Source organism: Eufriesea mexicana, unplaced genomic scaffold (genome assembly GCF_001483705.2).
Source record: "Eufriesea mexicana isolate 0111107269 unplaced genomic scaffold, ASM148370v2 scaffold1801, whole genome shotgun sequence".
Lineage (NCBI taxonomy): Eukaryota > Metazoa > Arthropoda > Insecta > Hymenoptera > Apidae > Eufriesea > Eufriesea mexicana.
The window spans coordinates 1,322,528-1,349,471 of NW_016909918.1; the positions used below are offsets into that span (position 1 = coordinate 1,322,528).

The 26,944-nt window shown below is 32.3% G+C and overlaps 1 protein-coding gene across 1 annotated transcript in view; it reads right to left on the reverse strand.

Annotated features, from left to right (window-relative positions):
- Positions 1-4,327: 4,327 nt before the first annotated feature.
- LOC108549080 (mucin-17) overlaps positions 4,328-26,944 on the reverse strand; it is a 133,325-nt gene continuing 110,708 nt past the window's right edge. Inside the window, exons 4-11 of the mRNA XM_017902314.1 lie at positions 22,779-25,887; positions 21,125-21,326; positions 19,250-19,363; positions 13,310-13,477; positions 9,912-10,154; positions 5,932-6,198; positions 5,107-5,421; positions 4,328-4,728 (exon numbers count right to left, since the gene is read on the reverse strand). Coding sequence (XP_017757803.1) covers positions 4,675-4,728; positions 5,107-5,421; positions 5,932-6,198; positions 9,912-10,154; positions 13,310-13,477; positions 19,250-19,363; positions 21,125-21,326; positions 22,779-25,887 — 4,472 coding nt within the window. The 3' untranslated portion in view covers positions 4,328-4,674. The remainder of the gene's footprint in view (positions 4,729-5,106; positions 5,422-5,931; positions 6,199-9,911; positions 10,155-13,309; positions 13,478-19,249; positions 19,364-21,124; positions 21,327-22,778; positions 25,888-26,944) is intronic.

The window sequence follows — 26,944 nt, forward strand, 5'->3', positions numbered from 1 at the left end:
TTATTTGGCGCGTTTAACACTGGTTTGAGTATGTCGAATACCTTAATCATTTGGAATTTTAACGTAGACACCTCTATCGTCTTTCACGATCGATATTACATAGAACGATATCACACACACACAGTCTTCTATACGTTCACGATGACTGCGACTTATTGGTTATCGGTTATATCATTTAAGTAAGACAGAAAATCCTAACATATATATCGATTACGAGATATATTTTGTTCCATTATATAATACTATTCGGAATACAGAGACCGCTCGGTACATCATGCTGTTTACACTGGAAATAGCGATATTTTTCGCAACAGAGCAAGAGTCATTTTAAATAACAGCGTCACACGAAACGGTCCGTTCCTAACCTCAAAACTCGCCCGATTGTATTCGCTCGTTGCAAACTCCAGCAAATGAGATCAGTACACTTATACTTCTATCATTTCCTCGTGTGTCAAACTTTATTTTCTAGATATGCTAGTCCTTTATAAAGATCTAACGTACGTAGTAAATCCAAAGTTTCCTACTTCTTTATCCTATGGCAAATGTTTATATGGTACTATATATACTGATGCACAGTGCCGTGCAAACGTCTTAGACTATTCAGGTTACAGTGTCGCATCTAGGTTAGGTACTAGACAGCTTTCGTCTCGAACATCTAACAAATGAAATTGGATTGAAATAAGATAGTCAGTAAACAATCTGTTTAATTGTTAAACAGTGAACAATTTGATTACAACATGACACCAATTTGGCACCAAATTTTTACAAGGCTTATAATAAAACCACATCCATCTGTATCGTTACTTCTCGGTTTTGGTGTCAAATATTGTATCTAACATTGTGATACTAAATTAAGATTAACAGACAGCCATAACCTGCCATTTCCAATGTTGGTGCAAGAATTATGCACTTTAGTTGCCAATGTATTAACACAACTTGATAACCAGATACTGCGTGAAATTTGGTAAAATTTTGGTGACCAAACTTGTAGCAAGTATTTCGAAGATCTGACAACGACAGATATGGCTAACAGGATTATTATGATATTTGAATATATATTATAATATATTAATATAATATTATAATGTACTATAATACATTTGACACATAATATAATATATTGATATATTATTATATATTATATTATATTATATATTATCATATGTTGCTATATGTAACCATGTTCAAATTAATGATACGTAAAATAGTACAACGTTCAAGGCCTTTGCACGAAACTGTAGAAAATGTTGCTGTATCGTTGAGAAAAGTTTCTGTGCACTCACACGTGTAAATTGCCATTGTCATTTAATTCTGCGATAAACGTCTATATTCGATGTTCGTGTCCTCATTGAAGCGTATCGGATTACGGCTTGGAATATTTCCATCGTCTCTGTTTTCGAGCATAACCTCAAAAACCGGCATCGTGAGTACCACGAGTCTTCATACTTCGTAATCGACTGTGATTCGTTTATCCGTTTATTCATCGATACTACAAAATGGCGTAGTCGATCCGCTATTTAGGTCTAACTAGCGGGTTTGAAGAAGCTACAAATTAACCCTGTATTCCTGGTCTTGTTTTCTGTCTTCACAGTTGAATGTTCTATCTCACTCCATTCTCTGTGTCGTTTCATAGAAGTCGTAAGTCGATCTCGACTGTCGATTAAGGGATTTTGGTTTCGCCAGAGAATGCGATCGTACAAAATTTCATTCACGCCCTGTCGATCACTGATTATGCTATTTCGCTAATTTTATCGATTATAATACTATACGTACTTTGCAGTTTAATCAACAATGGCTTCAAAATTGTTTGTTATACATCAAAGTACAGTGGATATATTTGTCTTTTGATTTTGGCGATTGGATTATCAAAATTCTTTGATTGTTTCATTCTCGAGTTTATTAGAGTCTGTTTTTTAAACAGGAGACAGATATGAAAGAATATATTTTATGAATTCAAGATTGAATTTGGAATTTGGAAATTGTGGAATGTAGAGAGAAATAAGTTAATTTTGGATAACTTATATGTATAAAATGTATAAAATTATGAAAAATTAAAATCTCAAGAAAATGTGATTATGTGTTAGCAAATAAATACCTTGTTTTTCACTAATTTCATTAAAACTCTGTTTAAAATTACATTTTAAAAAGTAGCAATTTACCATGTTAATTATTTCCTAAAATCACATTCCAATAATAAAATCAATTGTTATCTTTATTATTATTTATATTACTCAATCATACTATTAAAATTTTAATCTTTCCACTTTATTTTCTATTTGATAGAAAAAAATTAACGATTTCAGTAATTTCTACAATTATTATTATGAAAAATAATTCTCCATTTTATAATTGAATGAAACGTTTTTAATTTAGCGAGGAAAAAAAATGGCTAAAGAATTGTTTTGAAACAAAAATGTAATTAATAAAATAAAATGTTCACATAATTTCTTCTCCATCTTAATAAAAATAGGGAACTCTGATTATATACATATTTCCTACAAAAGACAAAATATCTAATTTTAACAAAAGCCATAGCTAATCGTGTATACGTATACAGTTATCACATAAAACGGCTTAAAGGACACAGAAAGTAAAGAATCAATTCATTCCATGCACACTGAACGAGAATCACAAATCTAAAATTCGCATATTTCACATGTAAATTAGCTTCTAGCTAAAGAATTAATATTTTTTGAACCACATTTAAAGTAATTTCATCGGCTAAAAATAACCGTCGAAATGAATCATTAAACTGATCGTTTACGTTCATCACATCATTTGATTGTTTTCAGATGCTACAACAAATGCTTGACGCTTAACAGAAGCAACAGCGACGGTGTTTAACCCTCTATAACCAGAATCTAGTTTGCTAGCGAGAGAAAAAGGTTACGATTAATTACAATTTAATTAATTACTTTCATTGAAAAATCAAAAACAAATAATTGCTGTAAGAAAATCATTTGGTTCAAATTCAATGGCACAACAACAGCTAATAAACGAATAGAATGAATTCCAGGAATATATACATATAGATACATAACCTCGAAATTACCTGGCGTTACAGAGGGTTAACGAAACCGACAAAATTGATGTGATAATACCACGTTCCTCGTACATTTTCGAGGTTCCAATAGAATGCAACTGACGACGAGTACACTCGTGCATTTGACGGAAATTCACGACACGTTCACGAACGAAACGAACCTAACCGAAGTCTAACGACACTACCATTCGTAATTCCACATGTCCTCGGGCTGGTTTCTATGTATGTACAATTATAGAGAGCGACCTGCTACGAATCAAAGTATCTGTACATTGACAACAACAACAATAACAATAACAACAATAATACGGTAATATTATATATTATGCATAATCTATAGGTCGTTCGGAAAAAGAAAAGAGAAAGAAGAAGAAATCGATCCTGCAATCTCTCTGGGATCCTTACAAACGTAACATCGTAAACGATCGTAATACTAAAGAATAATTAACATACATTGTATACATATATATTCCTTTTTTCTTTACATCTTTAAACGATACCAAATATACATATAGAATTTTCAGGGAAAGAAATATCTGTCTTGTCTTTCTAATTCTCGAAGCATCTCGTTCGGTCATGCAGAACACTTTATCGACCGAAATAATCCTCTTACGACCGTCATTCCTGGATAATACTACCGGCTACGAACGCATGATGCATAAACGTTAAATACTCAGCTATATCTAATTATAATTTTATTTATAAATATATGTATATACGCAATATGTATAGTATATTTATATGTATATTAAAATATTGACAAAAGGAGACGAAATCTACGGTAAAAAAAGCTTTACGAAATCGAATAGGCCTAAGAAGTTGAATATCATTGACGGATGGTCCGGATATCACAAATTAATTCCTGCCTCTCGACTCTTCTTTATCGATTTGAACGTGTTACCATCTGATTTGTCCTTTCCTCTTAATACGTTTAGAATAGAATATCGATATTTATCCTACTGAAGGAAACTGGATGCAGCATTTTATCGTAGAAAAATGTAGTATAGAATTCTAAAGGAATTTTAATTCCTCCTATTTTTTTTTCTTTTTTTTCGTTTTTTGAGCTCTTAGAACTATAAGAATTGTAAGATGTAATATTTTATAAACATTTTGCAATCAACATTTATTTACCTTGAATTAAAAACTTTATTCAAGTCATTTCATATCATTTTTCTGCACAATTTTCGGAATTCCTTTAAACCTAAATTAAATATCACACGTGCAAAATTTTAATTACATAAATTACATTTAAATATTTAAGTCTTAGAGAAGGATCTTACAAATATTACCTTATCCGATGGTAACATTTTTAACGAACACTGGTATCGACCGAGAGGGGTAGACAAACGGATGGTAAGTGATGTTTCGAAATTTCTTCGCGAAATCGTCGGACATCGAGAGGACTAAGCAAGAATCTAAAGCGAGACACGATCGTCGCTATGGTCCATGTATCACAAGACAATTCTTTCGTTCGATTTTCATTAGCTTTCTACCCAGGTAACACTGGCACGTCTTATAATCTCGCAGTTCCCTAACGTCTTCGGTGATGTTTATCGTTCAAAGATATAGCAGTTCACTGCCAAGACTTAGATTTGCTTCTGAATAAAGGTTTCTTCGATATCTTGTGTGGTTCACGTAGATTCCAATACACCGCCGGCAAGTTTGGTCGCGTACAAATTTAATGCCTGAAAATATGAAAAATAAATTTAACATTTTCATTTCTATTTTCCATTATATCATATAAACGACTAACATTCGACATGACTACTTTCAATCTAAATTTATATATATACACATAGTAACATTCTTTCTTTTTAATGACATACTCTTTGAAATAAAATATTCACACAAAATTTACACATTGAAATAATCGTAGATTTCTCAATAAAGAGTCAACTATCTCCATCCTCTGATATTCCATTGCACTCGAATATAATAAATTACAGAAAATCGCACACTTGTACACCGAGGTATCAACCAATCTAAACGATAGGCCAATCTACGACTCCCTGACGAGGAAACGAAACAACGGAATACAGCCAGGGAGTTAAAAAGCAAATTACCTTGTAAATGAAAGCGTATTGTTCTTTCGTCTGGACAGCCCCAGCACGATCCCGTCTGATAGTGTAAACGACCCTTGGCACGTCCACAGTCCTCGTAATCTCATATTGTCTAATTCCTAGGTCAAGAGCTATTAACGTTCCCGTGCGTCCAGTGCCGGGACTACAGTGGACCACAATGGGTCCAGGGCCACCCCTTTGAAGTGCCCTCGCCTCGAGTAGCACAGCTATCAAGCCGGCACCATCCGACTGCACCCCGTTCACAGGCCACAGGTACCAAATATGGTACACTTCACGGAATGTGTTCTTCTCCAAATTCTGCAAAAGCGATAATTATTCGCTTTAATTAAATATTTTCTGACATTTTACGAAACTTATAAAATTTTATGGAATTTTTGGAAATGTATGAATTTTGTGAAATTATTAGAAATTTATGAATTTTGTGAAATTTTATGGAATTCGTGGAATTTTTTGAAATTTTGCTAGATTTTGCGTCATTTTATGAAAGTTATAGAATTTAACGAAATTTCAGGAAGTGTTACAGAATTTCATGGAATTTTGTGAAATTTTTTTGAACTCTTAAAATTTTTGAATTTTATGAACTTTTACGGAATGCTGTATTAAAGTAACCTCTATTATTCATATATTATGACCACTATACTCTCTTAAATAATTTTAATAATTAAATTAATTATTGCAAAGAGAATTTCTTTGAAGTTGAAAATAGTGTTATATTATCACAATGTAATATAGGAATAAATAATAGAAGCCTGTAAGAAATATTTTTATAAATTTGAAAGAAATTATTCCACGTATCTCGTTCCTTACATTTAAATGAAGCGTGGAAATGGCATATTTTTCTTTGGTTTCTCTCTTCTTCAGAGTGACTTGGAAGTCACCGTATAACTTGCGACAGTCGATAATTTCCGAGGGTGGAATGTACTCGGTACATTTTTCTACCCCATTTTCAACGAGATCGGTTAACATGATGATCACTTTGCACTGCTGTTCCCAGATCATCCTCCAGAAGTCGGTGACTGTCGACTCCATTGGTGCTTGACAAGCGACGTAGTATCTTGTTGCGTTCTTTGGTCCCTGAAAATGGTCCCAAAATAATTATAGCAAATGATAAATTTGGTAAAAATAAGCCATTTTAATTATTACAATAATACGAGGAAGATTAAATATAAATTTGATTTATATTTAAATATATCTAACTTAATGTTTAAGTTATTAATTTATATTTATATTCAAAATATTTTTCGTGGATTTTACGAAAAATGTCCAAAATGGCAAATCATATACATTTTGTAAAATTGACGACATTATTATAATACATCCTTATTAGTAGTTAGTTAAAAATGAAGTTTTCAGAAAGTAAAACAAATTTCTAAATTTAATAAAAGTTCTGAAAAATTAATTTACATTAAAACAATATTTCTTTTAAAATTTTTAATTAATATTCCTCTCAAATATTAATATATTTAAATTAATACATAAATTAAAATTTACTGATTTATTTATCTTTTCAATTAATTAATTAATTTGTGTTCATTTATTTATTTCATTAAGTATATAACTGTCACTGAATTTATCATTATTAAAATTAATTTCTGAATTTAATTTGCATTAATTGTTTCAGAAATTAAACAATTAATAAATTAATATTTAGTGATTGTACTAATAAGTAATAAATAAATTAAAGAAAATAATGTATTAGTAAATAAGTAAAATAAAATAATTTATTAATAAGTAAATTAATAACTGAATATACTCTAAAAGACTATCCTCCCTAAAATTAACTAATACTTTAAACCGAATCAATTTCAACCCTAATTTTATCTGTAGTCCTCACCGCTATTCTACTTCCGTCAAATTCTCTTCACCTCGATATCAATCGAGCAAATACCACGCGTAGATCATCTACCCAATGCGATGCGTTTGTCTCAAGCGAAATTCCTTAGCATAACATAACAATAATTACACGGCAAGCAGTATTAATTAGCGAAATGCTAATCAGCGTTAATATGAAATTAGTTCTCGGTCCGAGTTGACGCGTTTCGAGGAGACTCGGTTGCAGCTAGAATCAATTAACAGGCACAATAATTGCGTTGCGCACGTGGCGCGATATCGACCGACATTATCGAACGATATTATCGACCGAGGAGGACCGGTCGCTAATTGCAAGTACGAGAACGTTGCCCTCGGGGCGTTCGATTCGCATTAATGGCGGCTTCCTGTTGTAATTGCGACACGCGCAGAGTGGAAACGTTGAAAACGATGGACCGTCCACATCCGTTTGTTAAGGCAATTCTAATAGGTGGCTTGTTATTTCTTGAAGGATCGTAAACGTTCTTTGAGCGTCTGCTAGGTATAGGCTTGGACGATGATGAGATTTTAAGTCGACTTTGAACGTATAATGGATAGAACGTGAAAAGTTGAAATAACAGGTCCAGGAAGCTTGCACCGTTACGTGTTGCAAACAAAAATTTGCAGATGACAAATTAGTAACATTATAAGTAATATTTTTGAGAATTTTAAACATATCCTAACCACGATTTATATTATGTTACAATAGAAACAAAAATTGTTGAATGATAAAATAGCATTACGGTGCAGAATATTTTTTGGAGTCATATATAGGGTTTCCATGAAATGTACAAACGAGAATCAGGTGATTCTACATAAAAAAATGTAAGAGAAATATATAATACATTTTATTCGAATGATTCCCTGTATGTTTGATAGTCACGTGTATTTTGAAGAGGAAGGAAGATGTTTAAAAATAAATTAGACGTAAAAATGGAGGAGTCCATACTATTATATAAATGAAAAAAAAATTGGAAGATGATAAATAAGAGATATAATGAGGAATATCTTCGGTAATGTCGTATTAAGTTTCGCAGTCGTGTGCATTTTGAAAAAGGAGGGAGATTTAAAGGTAAGTTAGACGTAATAATGACAGAGGGAAGTTATAGTGAATTAAAATAATAGGTGGATGAAATTTATACTGTTATGTAATAAAAACAGAATTGGTTGACGATAAATCCACTCCGAATAATTTTCCACGTAAAATTCTTGAAATCGATTCCATCTGAGCATTCGAACAAATCTTTCGAATTTTCCGAATTGTTATAAGATTAATCTTCGGAAATATCATCGAAAACTTTCAATTTCATCATCGGTGATATCTTGCGATAATTTTGGTAAGAACGAAACGTCGAGGTGATCGAGGCAACGATTAATCGTCGTTCTTGTTGTTAAAGCGCGTTATTTAAATGTTCTAATGGCTGAAGGGAAACAGGTGTTAACGTCCGTCCCGCTTCCGCATATTGCTTCGAGGTTATGCAACACAGTCATTCGTGTTCTTCGTAATGCATTATGCAACATCCTTTTCTCACGTAGACAAAACGCCGTGTTAACCCTTACTCGCGTGCGCCTAGATCGCTCGAGATACGTTACAATATGTCTTTATTCAGAGAATTTTCCGAGATTATACGCAGAATTCGCTTAAAATCATCGTGGATTGAGGAAATTAATGAATCATGGGGCGGAGAGTTTGTTCTAATTATAGCGAGTTGGTAAATAAGTACTATCGATATTAATAAAATTGTAATTAATTAATTAAATTGATTTTATTCAACGAATCAAAGGTTAGGATATTTAGGATAAAGGTTTAGGTTAGGGTGTTTTAGGTTAGAATATTATTTTCTTCACAAATTTTAATATTTTTCGACATTTCTTTTGCATGAATTAAAGGCTATCTACCATTTTTATGGCAATATATAATTTTTAATTTTATTATTATTATAAATGAATCTTTCATTTGGTCCACTAATTTCTTCTAGGTTAGAATATTGTTTTTTTCACAAATTTTATTACTATTCGCCATTTTAATATTTTTCGACATTCCTTTTACACGAATTAAAGGCTATCAATCATTTTTATGCCAATATATAAATTTTTTAATTTTATTATTATTATAAATGAATTTTTCATTTGGTCCATTAATTTCTTCTAGGTTAGGATATTATTTTCTTCACAAATTTTAGTACTATTCACTATTTTAATATTTTTCGACATTTCTTTTGCACGAATTAAAGGCTATCTATCATTTTTATGGCAATATATAATTTTTAATTTTATTATTACTATAAATGAATTTTTCATTTGGTCCACTAATTTCTTCTAGGTTAGGATATTATTTTCTTCACAAATTTTAATACTATTTGCCATTTTAATATTTCCTTTCATATTTTTGCATGAATTAAAGGCAATATATCATTTCTATGGTAATGTGCAATTTTTAATTTTATTATTATTATTATGAATGTATTGTCCACTTGAGCCACTAATTTCTTTTAGGTTAGAATATCATATCTACAAATTTTAATATTATTCGCTATCTTAGTATTTCCCTTTTAAATCTTTTTGTATCTGTCGGAAACAAAGCATCATTTTCATGACGATATTTTTATTTTCGTTATTATTATATTATTATACAGAATATTATAATTTCTAGAAATTCGAATAATATACTATACTTTTATTCGTATTTTAGTATTTTAGTATGTAGTTTAGTATTATAGTATTATACAGGATATTATATCTTGTACAAATTTTAATACTATACTCCATTTTAGTATTTTTCATCTAAATTTTTCCATATCTATCGAAAACTATGTATCATTTTTATTTCTATTACTATCGTATTATTATAAATGTATTCTTCTAATAAATATAAATGTAATTTATATTTGTATTCTGCTAATGGAAGTATTAGAAAAATTAAATATGGCGCCACTTACTCGTACATAGCTGGCGTTGATGTACTCGGTAAGGGGGTCGTTGTTGATTTTTTGAAGTGGCACCCGCGTCTCCGGTAGCGGTATCACGTTGGCGTATCGGTTCTTCACATCGGCGCCAGGGGGCAGCTCGTCTATCTTCGCCGAAACTTGCGGAATGCCGCTGAATTCCTCGTTGATTGCGTTGACGTCGTTACAGAAAGATGAAAGCCCGGCGAAATTCAACGGGTGAGACGGTATGGCGCTCTGCAACGAGGACACACGTTTCGTAGAAACACCATTTTCCTGCCTTTTACCGCAACGTTAACCGAGTTAAACGGAGTATTCGTCGGATGCATCGCTACCATTTCGTAGTCATACTGATCTTCCTCTTTGACGTCGTTCCTTTGAGTATATTTGAGTATATTTGAGTACATTTGCACGCGAATTTTGATTTTCGGGAATTTTAAAAAATAGTTCTTAATTTTATAGAATAATTATGACTGTATCCGTAACATAACTGTAATTATAAATTATGGTTAATTAATTATAAATAATAAAATTATAAATAATAAATAATAATTATAAGCCGCAGCAATATAATTATTTTATTGAATATTGTTACTATATAAATACAGTTACTATAGTTATAGTAAGTTTAGTTCTATGTCAAAAAATGCTACTTCGATATAATTATAAATTAATGTATATTATAGAGAATCCAGACTCAATATACTGTAGGCTCAAGTATCTAATATTCCTTAATTTCAATGCTGACTGTTATTGTTTTACTGATTGTTATTGCTCAATATTTAATATTTAATATTTGCTTTAATATTTAAACGTTCATTATAAATTCAAATACGTAGTTTCAAATGTAATATTTTAATACTGTTATGTTCCTGATCAAAGTTTTATCGAAGAGAGTAGAGAAGACAAGATTTACAACGAAGTACCACCGTTTTAATATTCATCGATAAACGTGAATTTAAATAATTAGTTTATCGCTGCGAAAAATTCACATCCTCGATACACTCCCTTAAACTCGATTAGTTTTTGAATACTCGATTATAGCACTTTTATTCTCTGTTACTGCTACACAAACTTTAGACGTTCTAAAGATTTAAATTTTGTAACTCTGCTGGAGCTTTCACAATATACAATAAGACAAAGGGGAAATTAACTATTTCCTAGTACGACATTATAAGTATAAGCATAGTGCAAGTATTATTTTTCTCCCTCGTTTTTTATTTACAAGAACCTAATTTTCTATTGACAATAATTCAATGCTACGTTTTCTTAATGCGATACGATTATTTGGTAAAGAGGTACTACTGAAAGACAATTTTGTATAAATTACCTGAGTAGTTAATTTATATTTACAAGAACGTGCTAAGCGTAAGCTACAAACAGAAGAATATGTTTGGATAGGATACCATTAGGATGCAAAACGTTGTTATGCATAACATGATGCAAATAACGATCAATTTAACAGGTAAAGTAAATAAAAATATTTTTGTCGTTTATCGACAAAATTTAAATGTCACTGCAAAATTCAGGCGTCAATGTAAATCGTAGAACCAAGACTCATTCGAAGATAATTATTTAAATTAAAAGAGCACGAGTATATATCTTTTTCTACAATTTAATAAATTTTAGAGAACTATATTATTCTAATTGTTATAATAATCATTTTTATTTCAACGAGTACGATCACGTTTTTATTTATTCAATAGTAACCTCAAGTTAGATTAAGAATAAAGTAACGATAATGATCAATTTATATAATAATGTAATAATATAAAAGCCAATTGTTCTTGTTTCACCAGGAGTATTATCAGTCATCATAAGAAAAAATAAAAATGAAATTAGTATAGTAAATTATTTTTCATTGTGACTGTAAATGTATATTAAATGTTTAATATATTAATTTCAATCAGAAATTCATAAATAATTTTATGTAACGAGAAAATTTCAAATGCTACTCGTTTGACGAGTATATTACACGTAAAATCAGTATGAAAAATTTACGCAATTGAAATATTCCGAATCTCTTCCTGTTCGAGATTTCAAGTTGCAACGCGAACATAAGTTTGTCTTCGTTCTGGCTGATTTACCTAATAGAAAGTCGAGTTGTAAGAAAATAAACCAGTTCGTTTTTATCATGTAACGAGACAACGTAAGTAATTATGCCTCAGATCTTAGCAGTTTGTTCTTTTATTTAAAAATACAAGAACAATTAAAAATATAGTAACAATATTTTATAAATATAAGAACAATATTTTATAAATTAAATTTTGTGTCTTGTTCGAGATCCAAATTTATATACATATATATGGTGTCCTATTTGAAATTTCGCACTCAATTATTTCCTACACTATAGTTAAGATTATCATTTTCAATTAAAAAATTAAATTAATCCAGTTATTTTCAATTAAAAAATTGAATTGAAAATCCTTGAATAACCTTCAAAGACAAAAGTATTATAGATCAATGAATTAACTTTGAAAACACACTATTCGCTTACATAAAGGAAATATATAGTTTAATTAAAAAGAATCAAAGATTCCCTTGAAATTTCGAAAACACGTCCACTCAGCAAAAATTTATGAGCATCACAGAATATCCACCTTGAAACAGTATAAGTTTCATTTGAAACATTTTTTGAAACGAATTATAGTTTAGGAAATAATTGGGCGACAAATTTCAAATGGGGCACCCTGTATATACATTATTCTTTTGCATTTTTTGGAAAATATATTATCTGTTCAGTTTGAAATTAGTAACTTATATAATTTATAATCTTCATTGAATTAGATAGGATTTTAATATTATAAAATTAATGAAAATATATTTTTACTAATTTTTATTAATTTACATAAATAAAAATAGTGATATCGAATAATTTTGAACATATCCGGTTTATTTAAAAAAGTAGCTAAAAACGAAACTGATTTATCGTTCTTATTTAACACATTTTATATTAAATTAATTACACTTCGATATATATAAGTATAACATATAATATTTCGCAATTTTATTTTTGACATGCTATCGAATAAGCAAAGTTCCTTTAAACATTCTTTACATGTTGTCAAATTTTATTCAATTATCAACAATAAGTAATTCTATACCTTTTTATATTATATTAGTTTAAAAACTCAATATTAATATCTTAATATAAAAATTAATATAAAAATGTACGAACATGGACAAAAAACATTTTCACACTCAATAATTAATCATTCATTGTCACACTTGTTCCAATCGACATAGACTGACCAATGAAAATGCTCAAACAAAGAAATTCTCTTTCAAAATGGCCGTTGAGAAATTGCTCATTCGACTTTGTTGACCGATTAAAATTCTATGTTTAATATTCGATAATGGTCATGCAATGGTAAAAGGTCAATGAAACTTACCGAATCCTCGAAAGTTGGATTCCCATAACTTCTTTTTGACGACCTCGCCACACCTTTGCGTCTGACACTGTTGTAAGCGGAAACACTGTCAAGGCTGTATGCGTCCAAAGACACTGGACGACATCGTTCGCCATAGTTGAACCTCGTTTGCCTCTTCCTCATTATAAACTGCAAATAATTTTCATTTTCGATTAAACTCCTATTCTATGGAGTTCCTTTGGTAGAATGATTTCGTTACTCTGCTAATTGATCACTCGTGAAGTGTTAGGAAGAAAGCGATATCAGTGATAGTATGCTAATGAGATACACAGAATGCAGTGGAAGATCAGTTTTGCTGGTAGATAGAAAACGATACATGAAATGATAAATAATTTGGAGTCTCTTAATGAATTTTGCCGATTGACAACGCGATTGAATTGTGCGATATTAATAAGAAACGATGTTGAAGATAATTTAATATTAGCGTCATTAGTATTGTACACTTTTAAAGTTAGAGAATGAATAAAATAATAAATGAATAAACTTCATTTCCGAATTTTGGGTCCGAGGGCGCGCAGAAAAGGAGTTCAACATGATTTGATGATTTCATAAGAATTTACTTGTTGATGTATTACGAAATTATAGTACGAAGAAATAGCATATAATTATATACTATAAATATATAAATATGTAACATGTAATTGGACAGTATAATTATTCGTTGATACAGTTATATAACTATAACAATCTCTATATAATTATACAATTACATATAAAAATATACTATGATCAAGTTATATAAATATAATAATTACCATATCATATATATTATATAATTGTATATTAGACGTATTATTATATACATTGTATATATTATATATTATACATAGTACAAAGAATATTCATTTAATATACCAATGTCAAATAATGAAAATTAAATTTTTCTAATTCATATAAAATAAATTAGATATTTCAATGTCATACGTAAATTAAAATGTGATGATTTCATAAGAATCTACTTGTTGATTATGACGAAATTATAATACGAAGATATAGTATATAATTATATACTATAAATATATAAATATGTAATATGTAATTGGATAATATAATTGTCTCTTGATACAATTTTATAACTATAATAATCTTTATATAATTCTACAATTAGATATAAAAATATACTATAATCAAGTTATATAAATATAATAATGACCATATCATGTATTATATACTATATAATTGTATATTACACATGTTATTATAAACATTGTATATATTATATATTATACATAGTACAAAGAATATTCATTAAATATTCCAATGTAAAATAATGAAAATTAAATTTTACTAATTAATATAAAACAAATTAAATATTGCAATATCATACGTAAATTATGCATGAATTATTTTTCAAGGAATTATTATAAATCTTCTTTACTATTGATGTAAAAAATAAACTAAAGAATCAGATACGATGCAATTATTAATTTTCTCAACAAATTATATATTCGTATTATGTATTTTGTATCTGGATGTTGTAAACATTTATTTATGGAATGCTCAAATATCAACGAAACGTCGAGTTACCATAAAAGCGGTATTGGGCTACGACGTATGAAACATCCGGTCGCAGGCTAACCTGTAATTCTTACATCCGCAAATGCAGGTACACCATGTCTACAATATTTCTTTTCACATCGGACGAAAAACAAAGCTGTGTTCTTTCGTCGACCCAGGAATAACTGGCATTAGTACCAGAATGCATCATATCCTGCTCCACGATACTACTCCATTAAGTGTCTTAGGCTTGACGTTGCAAGAATTAAATCGAATTCGAACACAAAATCCCTGTGAATTATTTTCAGACTCTTTATGCATTTATTCTTTCATTTTCCCACACAAGAATTTACTTATTAAACGAAGTACATAATTGAGAAACAATAAAGAAACTTACAATTGATTTTTGATATATGAATTATTATGAACTGCATAAATAATTGTATGGATTATTAGTTTTGTTTCATATATTTATAATATTATTTATTTTATTTTTAACGTTTTACTATGTTATTTTGTATGGATATTAGATATTTAAACAAATAAAAATTCACCATAATTTTTTTTTTTTTAATTTAAGCATTTTTGTTCCATAAATTTGTGCATTGTCATCGTGTAATTAAATAATTTTTTGCGGTGAGAGAAGTTAAAGATATCTTGCATTAAAGATAAATTTTACAAAATTTTGTTTATCTTTCAATGGCTTCCTCTGTTTCATTTTAATTCTTGAAAATTTCAACTTCGTTTTCGTTAGTACAATATTCATAATACAATATAGAAAAGTGATAAATAATTTATAAAATTGGATATTCTGTATATTTCGACTTAATTCAACGAAAATAATTTCAGAAATTCATAAATAATTTAACAAAAGAAAAACGTTTTTCTACCGTTTTAAATAACTAACAGACAAACTTTTGAAATTATTATTTTCCAACAACTTGATAATCTCCCACGTGTTAAAAAATCTCCGTTAGTCTTCGTTTCCATTGCAAAATTCACGCCTTTAATAATCGCAAAAACGAGACCCATGTAACCAGTAATTCAGCTTAATTTGGTAGTTCGAATATCGAGAAATTTCCAATAGAATTCATTGTATCATTCTGCAATTCTGAAATCACTGAAAATTATTTTATCCAATTTGAATTAATTGTGTTAATAGGTCGAATTTATTACAGATATCCTGAATATAAATTGTATTAATTAATTGCATTAATAAAAGTATTAATAAATTATTAACACATTAATAGTTAATAAATTATTAATATTATTTCATGCTCATTTTCATTGTAGGCGCCATGTTTTTAATACTTGCAGATACAAAATCTCTAAAACCAGTTAAAATCTCTCTAACTTATCCCAAACTTAACTTAATAAACTTAATATTCCCAAATCTTTGTAAGAATTAAAAATCATTTGCATTAATTCACTGATCGTAGCATCGATAAATCTCTGTCAGAACTCCTTTTCATCGCTAAAACGATCGACGACACCCTCGGGTTATCTTGCACTCTTCCAACATCCTTTAAGTGAACAGCGACCATGCTTCTCGTTAATTTACGCATCCTATACATCGGAAGCAAACGATCTTCAAACATCGTGTTCAAGCCGTGTTTCTTCTGTCGAAACACGTCCCGACGATCGGTTTCGACATCGGCATACGCGTGCATGGAATACACCAGGCGAAAACCAATGAAGCAGTGATGGCTGCTCGATCTAATAGCCGATTCAAGGACGAGTTCTGTGGCTTTTATACTGGACAAGCGACGCGATGCGTCGAGTTCCACTCGCAAACCGTGAAAAATCTTGGAAATTTTTGAAGAATTTTATACCTGCCCGATTTCAAATGGAACTTCAAAGAATTAAAATACGAACTCGTGACTTCTCTCTTCCTGTCTTCTATTTCTTTACCCTTTTTTGAACGATAGAAACATTGACTTGAAACGCGTACATATTGATCTGGCCGAAAGATAACGTCGTCATTTTCAATTTAATATTAGTGTCAATTTAATCTAACAATATTAAATTTCATAGTATGGTATTATAAACAAATTTTTTACAAAATGATATATTGATCGTTTTGATCTGTATAAATATCGGCATTTTTAATTTAATATTAGTGTAAATTTAATCTAATAATATTAAATTTCATAGTACGGCATTATAATTATTAAATTTATATATCAGTAATGGTAATAATATAATAATTATAATAAAATTTTGAATAAATTTCGAAAATGATATTAAATGCAGTATAATATTTGGTCATTTTGATTGAGACAAAAAATTTTTTACAAAATGATATATTGATCGTTGTGATCTTTATAAATTAATCAAATTAAGAACATTGCTTTGTACTGAAATTAACTGCTAATATAATATATATAGTATATGGTGAGAAAAATGCTCACCCTATATTGAAACCTAGCTTATTATTAAGATAATTATTAAGATAATTATTAAGAAGATTATTAAGAAATAAATTAACCATTTGTCGATTTTTGTATATTCCTTAGCCTCCGAAATGAAAATATTTTTATACAAAATATTAAAAAATGAATTTATAGTTTTCGAGACAATCTTCAAGCATTTTAATAACAATTATTTATGTATTATGCAAACGTACCAAGAAAATATACTAAAATATTGTTTTCCATCGAGCTGTCAGAAGAAATTGTGAAATATTGAAATGGTACAGTGGCAACTTCACCATTATTGGAATATGCAGTTAGAGATACAAATTGCAACTTTCTCGTGCCGCTGACGAAAGTGGTATTATTGTCTCTGTTTGTAAAATCCTCCGTTGGAAGAAGAAAAACCCATTATCGTTACGCTCTCATTGTTTCCTGTATTTTTACTTTCTTAATTGTTCTCGTATAGTTTCTTCGTCACCGTTTAATCACAAGAGAGTACAGTCTTTACTGGCTCACCTCTTGTCAACGTGTCTTATCGATAAATAAAATCAAATGAATTACGATATAACCGATACCAAATTAAATTAAACATTTTCCATATTAATCCTCCTTAAATAATTTTGATCGTTTAAAATTACACCTGATTACCATACTATTACTTTGATCTAAGATTTCAAAATTAGTAATCAATTTATAGTATAATGGTGTATAATAATTCAATACAGGATATAATAATTCAGTAGCCAAGGATGATTTTCCACACTTCCTTTTCAATATTAATTCTTCGATTTATTTCCGAGAGAGAAATGCTTCTTCGAAAAATTCCAAAGACTTCAAAAAAGCCGGACGATACACAACACATACACGCGCACACATATGTATTTATCATTGATTGTTACGTACACTGAGAGTAAATCACAAGTGTGGACGGATGAATACGTAACATCATGCGTAATGAGCTTAATGCAAGCACGACGAGGCCTTTCAGAGAGTATAGATCTTTGCTGACCTGCGTAACTGAATCTCACTTCATTAGTTCTCCCTTCTTCGATAATTTCATTTTTTTCTTTGTGAACAGTGCCGGCCAATAAGCGTGCAACTAACGATAACATAGTTCGCGTTCCTCGATTTCTTCCACGAAAACGAGCGAAAATGGTACTTGTACAATCGTGGAAATAATTTTGTTGCAAATCAACTATAAAGAGGTAATTTATTATCGGTGAAGAGGATATTCATCCGTCCGAAAGTGACGGTAGATTGTACCGACGAGAGTGATTAACAAGAGAAATAAAAGAAGCTGTTTTAGATGATTTTAGCTGAAAATGGTACTTTTGTATGGTTAAGTTGTTCTTTTTTGAGATGGAAGACGTAGGTTTGTGCTGTGAAAATATTGAAACAGTCGGAGATAGCCATTTTTATTGTCAAGTATTATTTATAGTGAAAATTAAGGAACTCGAATATAAATAATAAATATGGTATTTAATCATTCGATAATACAATACTAATGAGTGTTCCATTTAAATCTATAACAAATTATACAGAGTGGACACTGAAATAAATTAAGAATAATTTTCACAAACACAAGTCCCTTTAAATTTTTATTATTTTACTTGGAAATATAATAGACAAATTTTCTTCGATATTATGTGCTAAAAATAATGCCCCTTCAATGACCACCATTTTTCTAATCACGAAAAGAAAAATAAAAAGAATCGAAAATTAAAGAATTCTCAAATCTTTCAGTTTGTCAACGACCACCCTGTATATGGATTTCCATATAATATGAATTATCGAATGATGAAACATACAAATAAATTTTATCGAATATTTGTAAATAATACAAATTTTAGCGATGTATTTTATATATTATATATAATATAGTATGCAGTATATTATGATACATAATATACTTTGAATGAAGGGGGTAATGAATGTTGTTCATTTTGCACGAAGCGGAATGAAAAGAAAAATTAATAAAAAAAATCATTACCAAAAGACCAGCCAGAAGGATCAAGCAAATCAAGGCAACCGTGGAGACCACGACGACTGCTATCGCGTTTCCAGAATCCGGAGCCGTTTCCTGTACCAGAAGAAATCCCTGTATCTGAAAAGAGCGGGTCAGTCGGCGGAATAGGTTAACTATATTGTATTTCGTATGTATTTAGAACGATTAATTCACTACAACTGATAATTACTAGCGAAACAATTTCGTCCAGTTTGAACCAGCGCAGCAAGTGCGAACTTCTAAGTTTCTACAAGTGCAGACAATGATGTGTATGTGTACGTGTTATGGAAAAACGAAGCATGTAGACATAGTGTTTAAAATTTTTGAAAAGTTCGTCTCATGCTAAAAGAAAAAAAAAGAGTGAAAATTTCAATACTATTATTATTATACTAGTTTCCAGTGAAAATTTTTAATTTTTAATTCTTTTTTATTCGACGATATACTACTGTATTATTATATAAATCAATTTTTATCGAATATGAATCAAAAATTTATAAAATTTTGCAAGTTTGTATTTAAGAAATTTTTAATATAATTTCATTACGGTTGAGATAAGGCTAATACACGATTGAAAGGTATTTAATTCATTGTAAATTTTTAAATGTGCAATATTGTTAATAAGAAATGTATAGATGAAAGGAAGCAAGGAGGAACATACGAAGAGTAAACATAAAATTAATAAAAATGCTTCGAAGAAAATTGAGGAACTTTTGGCTTCTTCAACAACGAGCAACATCCAAAGTATAATATTTAATACAAATATCAACCGTTCACTTTTCTGTTAGAATTTTAATCAATAAAATATTGCATACATGCAAGATAATGATTTACGACATACAACCAATAATAGTATAAAAATACTCGCAAGAGCTGCAGGAAAATTATAGGACATTCGTGAAATATTGATCTCTTGTATTAATAAATTTATTCTTCTCTTATTTTCTTTTTTAACTTCTTTTCTACTTTCTTTATATTTTCTTTCTCTTTTATCAGAAAATCGGGAAACCTTCTTATAGAATACTAGAAGCTCTGTCGTATATTAATTCAAAATATGTGCTGAGAATAATTGAATAATATCTATATAATCTAAAATATTATAAATAATTTTTAATATTAGTAATAAAAATATAAACATTAAATACTAAATATTAAATATACGACATTAAATATTGGGTAATAAATATTAAAGAATATTAAATATTATCTAAATTTTAATCTTAAATATTGAATATTAATTACCAAGTATAATATATTAAGTATTAAATATGAAATATTAAATATTAAGTATTAAGTGAAATATATCAAGCATTAAATATTAAATATTGCATATTAAATACCAAATATAATATATAATATATTAAGTACCAAGTATAATATATTGAGTATTAAATATCAAATATTACGTATCAAGTAAAATATATCAAGTATTAAATATTAAATATAGAATATTAAGTACCAAGTATAATATGTTAAGTATCAAGTATCAAATATTAAGTATCAAGTAAAATATATCAAGTATTAAATATTAAATATTGAATATTAAGTACCAAGTATAATATGTTAAGTATTAAATATCAAATATTGAATATTAAATACCAAGTATAATATATTAAGTATCAAATATAAAATATTAAGTATCAAGTAAAATATATTAAATATTAAATATCAAATATTAAATATTAAGTACCAAGTAAAATATATCAAGTATTAAATATTAAATATCAAATATTAAATATTAAATATTAAACGTTAATTATTATATTAATCTATCATATATAATTCATACATAAAACTCGTTGTTGAAGGCCCAAACCAAGTATCAATTTTACTCATACTGTCTTACTACAACGACAAACTTACTTCAACCGGGAACTTAATGCGGTTCTGAGAATCCTTATAGAGATTTGGCAAAATTTTCGTCATGGTATCATCGAACTTCCAATTCTCGTCAACGACGTAGATTAGTATCGTAGTCAGTGAAATGTCCGACGATGATGACGCTGAACTCGACAGATCGTGGCATGGATCTTTATAAAAAACAATCTGCCCATCGGATACCGATCTGCAATCACCAAGACACCAAGGCAAGTCACTCTCTGCCAAGTATATTCCCGCGATGTCGAGAGTAAATTATACGTGTATTAACCTCAAAGCTACGCACGCTTCCGGAAATTCTCGGCTACGTGCCGTTGATAATCGTGAGATTTACCTAGACCCGCGTATCTTTATAAATAAAGTTACTCTATATCGGGACAAGGATCAGAATGATCGATTACCCCAGGTTCTTTTCAAAATCCCACCTTTCTTTCGTCGAGAATTCAATCTATTATTTTATCATCCTTAGATTAATTTCCCAACTACTACGTTTGTCAAAATGGCGGACAAATTACATAAAATTTTAGAATTACGTGCAATAGGTTATGTTACAATAGATATATACTATCTATAAAATGATAAGTGATTTGAACACTGTGTTAGGAAAAAGCTAGCGAATCTCTGGATTAATTCAGTCTATCATTTAATGGAAACTATTAATATTTCGATACGTCACGAATTTGCATTGCTATTTATTTACTAAATCAATTATACCCTACTAAATAAATTACTGATACATTAAAGCATCAGTTAATCAAATACTGCATATGCAAACTGAACATTTATCGATCAAATTTCAAATTGATTTTTCTGAAAAAGAACTTCTTTTTAGAAAAAGTAACTTTACCATTTTAACCAACCACGAATCACGAAATACCCTAGATTTCGTTTATACCACGGATTATAGTTCTTTATATTTGCTGTAAATCATTATTAATAGTTATTCATGTACCATTGGCAAGAAATTCACAGACAGTCCAGGGTTTCTGTGACAATTGCCTGACAACGTGTATACCACGTCATTAGCGATTCTGCGACAAAAGCAATACGACGTGCGTGGCACGTCTTTCCAGCGCAAGTGGTTAACCTTTTAACTGGGGATGACGAGTTAACTCGTCAATGGAATTACAAAAACGACAAATTTAACCGTTTGAGTCCCAAGCAGCGCGATCGCATTCAACTTTGCTGATGTATGTACGTCATAAATTACCAGCAAGCGCTATTGCGACGATTGGGATTTTTTGAAATAAAATTAAACAAGCGCTATTACACCGTTTAGACTTCTTCGCACTCGATTAAGGCAAGCGTTATCGGGCTGTTCAAGGTTTTTCGACCGTGTTGTTCCGAAAGCCTCAAGCACTGCTTGGGATTCAAACGGTTAAGGTAACATTATTCTCATTACTGCCCGTGCCATGTTTAAAACTGTATCATACCGTAGAATAAAATTAATTTTTACTTACAGTATTATTTAAGTTATCCAAGAACGTATACTTTGATAATCTTACGAGGATTATAAATTGCATAGTATTCGTGGTAAAATCATCGGAATACGATTTTCTAAATTAATTCCCCAGTTAAAAGGTTAAAGCAACACCAATACCGAAATAAAGGAAACAAGATTACAACAATGACAACTCACCTGTTCATCCCAGACGTCAACATTTCCGCCAGCGACGCTTTCAATTGATTCATTTTGGGGCACACGTCGTACCAGCCGCCCTTTATGTCGATGCGAACCAACGACGTGATCTCTTCCTGGGTGGGCAACACCTTCTCGTCATCTGTCTTCACTGCCGGTATGCCGGAGGCAGTTGGAGTGCTCGTGCTACTCGAAACCGGGACCCTTGGTCGCAGACCGGTTGGGATAAAGGGGCTGGAAGTGGCCACTCGCGTGGCATCTGTCGCGTTAACGTTCGATATCGACGTGAATTCCATGGGGGACTCGGTGACGTTCGCCATGAAACGGGAATCCCTGGTATCCGGCGAGACAGTCTGCTCCGTTTTGATCGTAGTCGTGTCTCCTTCGCTGATAGTGCTCCAGGAATCCGTCACACTGGTCGTTTTCTGCAGCTCGTCTTCCTTGCTCGAGCTTCTATCAGTTTCCTCCTCTATAGCGCTCGATTCAGTCATGAACTCTTCCTTGCTCATCGTGGTTGGACCTGGTACAGACGTAGGGACGATCGTCTGCTCGGTCACTGGACTGTTAGACCCACTGTCATCGATACTGGTTACCTCTGTCTCGGCAGTTGAGGATGGATTATCGGTGATGGACTCGTTGGTAGTGGTAGCCTCGTTGGCTGTATTCTTCATTGGCAAATCACGAACAGTAGGCACGGTGGAGGTCTCGTTTAACAATTCGCGAGCCTCGGGAGTTTCCTCGGTGACGTTCCTCGGTAGAAAAGTAGTGGATTCTGACAGACCAACGAACTCGTACTCGATACTGGTAGTGGTGGGCATGGAACTTTCGTCTGGACTGAGAGTACCACTCGCACTGTTGGGGATCTCGTTGGTTCCGTTCGCGTCAGAAGTTACAGGAGTTTCGGTCACTTTGGCTACCGAAGCTTCCTCGACGGTAGTAGTAGGCAACGTGGTGGCGCTAGTGTCGGTTGGAGAAGTGGACAGTACGGTGGATCGCTTGTCGGAAAAATTCCCTTTGACAAAGGGATACTCGGTGGAGAACTCCGTGGCGTTCAATGTGGATCGCAATACGAGATAACCTTCCACGTTCGTCTGCACGTCCGTGTTGGTCGAAAGCATGCCTAGGTCTGTCTGCGGTTCCATAGGCTCGGTTGTCAAAGGACCGGCAGTTGTTCGAACCGTAATCCCCTGGAGAGTGGCCTCGTAGGCACGTTTATCGCTCTCCGGCTTCAGGCTCACTTCCGTTATCCCGTTCCCTGTCACATCGATGTTCCCCTTCCCAGAGATAGCCTCGCGGCTCTCACCCCACTGGGGCACGTCATTTCCCGCGCTCGTCGATTTTTCTCGAAGCTCAGCTATGGCCTCCTGATCGCTCGATTTCTCGATAATCGTCTGATTCGTTGGACTGGCGTCGTCCAACCTCACCAGGGACGAGGTCGTCATTGGAACGGACGAACGGACATCCGTGCTGGAAATCGTGGAGGATTCGTTGCTCACTTTCTCGTAGTAGGTCGGTCTAAATTGCTGGATACTGTTCTCCAATACGTCAGACGCTTCTGTCACGATGAACTTTTCCTCTGATTGACCTTTACCTATAGTGTTCTCTAGCGCGGAAGCCTCCTCGGTGGTCGCGTCTAGCTGGTTACTGGCATTGTGCAGCGGTTCCTTGATAGACGACTTGAGATAAGGATAAGGCTTCTGATCGACCAGCTTGTCCGTGATATTTTTCTTCGAGAAAGAAACGTCCAGCTTCGAGGCTGCAGTGGGTTTCACGTCTGAACTTGGAAACTCGTTCCCTCCGGTGAACGCTATGGTCCTTCCCCTGGGTACAGGACTAGAGGACGTCTGTGGCGTGGAGGATTCGTCACGAATTGGCGCCTCGGTCGTGAACTGCGACGATCTGGGATCCTTCTCGCTCGTCTCTTCCTGTTTCGCGATCACCGGTCCTCCACTAGTTTCGTTAACCTTCGTGGAACTCGAGTCCGCGTCCCCGTTCGAACTTTCGCTCAGCTCGTTCGCGAGGCTAACGTCCTTCGGTGTCGAGTTTTGGGACTGTCGCTCGACTATTCGCTCGACAGCCGGCTGAATCACATTCCCGACGACCTCTACCTCATCCTTCGGATCTCGTGACTCGTGAGTCACGCTGGTCTCCTCGGTGACAAAGTTGGTGGCGTTCTCGAAAGCCCTAGGCTTGTTGCCAGCCTCCACATTTCCCTCTGTCGTGGTCTTGTACTGGTGGCTGTAGTTAACGTGCATGTCGTTGACTAACGAGATAGACCCATCTTTTTCACTCCCTTCATCCGTCCCTTTCAGGTCCGGAACTTCAGAGTTCTTCACGGGGCTCTGACTCTCCGCCTTTTTTCTCCTGTCCTGAAACTCCTCCAGGAAACGAACTTTCTGCGCCGCTGAGTCGTTCTCAGCGTTCACTGCGCCTGGCTTCAATCCTGGGTTCTCGCTCGCCTCTATAGACAAACCCTCTGCCTCCAGTCTCGGATGATCCTCTTTCAGCTCCAAGTTATCCAGCGAGGATTTCGCGGTTTTGCCTGGCTCCTGCCTCGAGGTATCGTTGGATCGTTGAACAGCTTTGTTCCTTGTCTCGTCGACTTTCGATTCCTCCAACGAAGGCTTCGTGGTTACCGTGGTTAAACCATTCGTCCTGGACAGCCTGTAGAAGACTTCCGACACTGTTTTCGTGCTGGAACTCTTGCCAGAGGTTCCGTAGGTACTTTCGTCGAGCTTCGAGCTTCCGTTGGGGGATTCAGCGGTCGATAACCTGTCGACTTGGTCGCGTGACCCGATTCCTTGCAGCTCGGGGTCCTCGTCGATCGGCATTGGCACTTTCTCCTCGTCCTCTCCTTTGGCATCTTTGGTAAGCTTATCGTGCACCGTTTCGAAATCTTCTTTGGTCGAATTGTACGGGCCAACAGCTTCGTTTTTGCGTTCTGACGAACTGGATAGGGTTTCCTCCCTCGACGGTATTTTGTTCAGGATTGTTTTGTTGCTCTCGATTAACGACGTGCCAGTCGCATCCAGAGTGAGTTTCTCTGGGCTCGCTGACAGGTCTTTCGCCGTCTCAGCTGCGACTGTGCTGAAGAGTAGCAGGAAGACACCTGGAATGAAGATGGCGTTGAGATTTTACACGTGAATTGTTAATATTGTTGAAGATGATTATTTATTTATTTAGCGTGATTTATTCAATTAGTATGTAGCTGATATGATTCAGCCGATTAGCGATTTGATTGCACAAAAATTGCGTCCCTTTTGGGACTCGCGATTCGCTCTCCGCGATGATTACGATTTCGTTGATCAGTGTTTCACCTTCCTCAAAAGACTATGCAACCTAGTTTTGCTATTGAAAATAGCTTTTCATAACGGTATCGGTTGATTTTCGATTTGCTTCTAGAATGATGCTACACATAGGTTATCGATCGGTTTATAATTTATTTACCGAAAATAGGATTCCGAGTTGGTATTGACCAATTTGCGATTATCTTTCCTCGAAATTGCATCCTACAATATGCTAATTTGAAACGATTCAAGTAAATTTTATACAAATAAATTTATCAACGAAACATATCGAAATATATTTTTCATACATGGAATACTATTTTATGTAATTTCATTGTGTAATATTTTTATTTCAGTATTCTTATAGTTTATTGTGAAATATTTCAAAAATATAGTATTAGACCAGTGGTAATTTAATCAATTACATGGTATCAATTAATACAATTTTTGGAATTCCAAATTTTCGAAGCTTTCGGAACTCAAAATTCCCAAAAGCTTGAGGACTCTATACTATAAAATTTGGAATTAATAAAATTTTTGGAATTACAAATTTTCGAAGCTTTTGGAACTCAAAATTCCCAAAAGCTTGAGGGATCGTTATTGTGAAATTAGAATTAATAAAATTTTTGGAACTCCAAATATTTAAAGCTTTTAGAACTCAAAATTCTCAAAAGCTTCGGGGCTCGATACTTTAAAATTTGGAACTAATAAAATCTTTGCAATCCCAAATTTTCGAAGCTTTTGGAACACAAAATTCTCAGAAGCTTGAGGACTTGTTGCTCTAAAATTTGGAATTCCAAATTTTCGAAACTTTTGGAATTCAAAATCCTCAAAAGCTTGATCAAAAATATATATAAAAATAATATAAATACAAATATA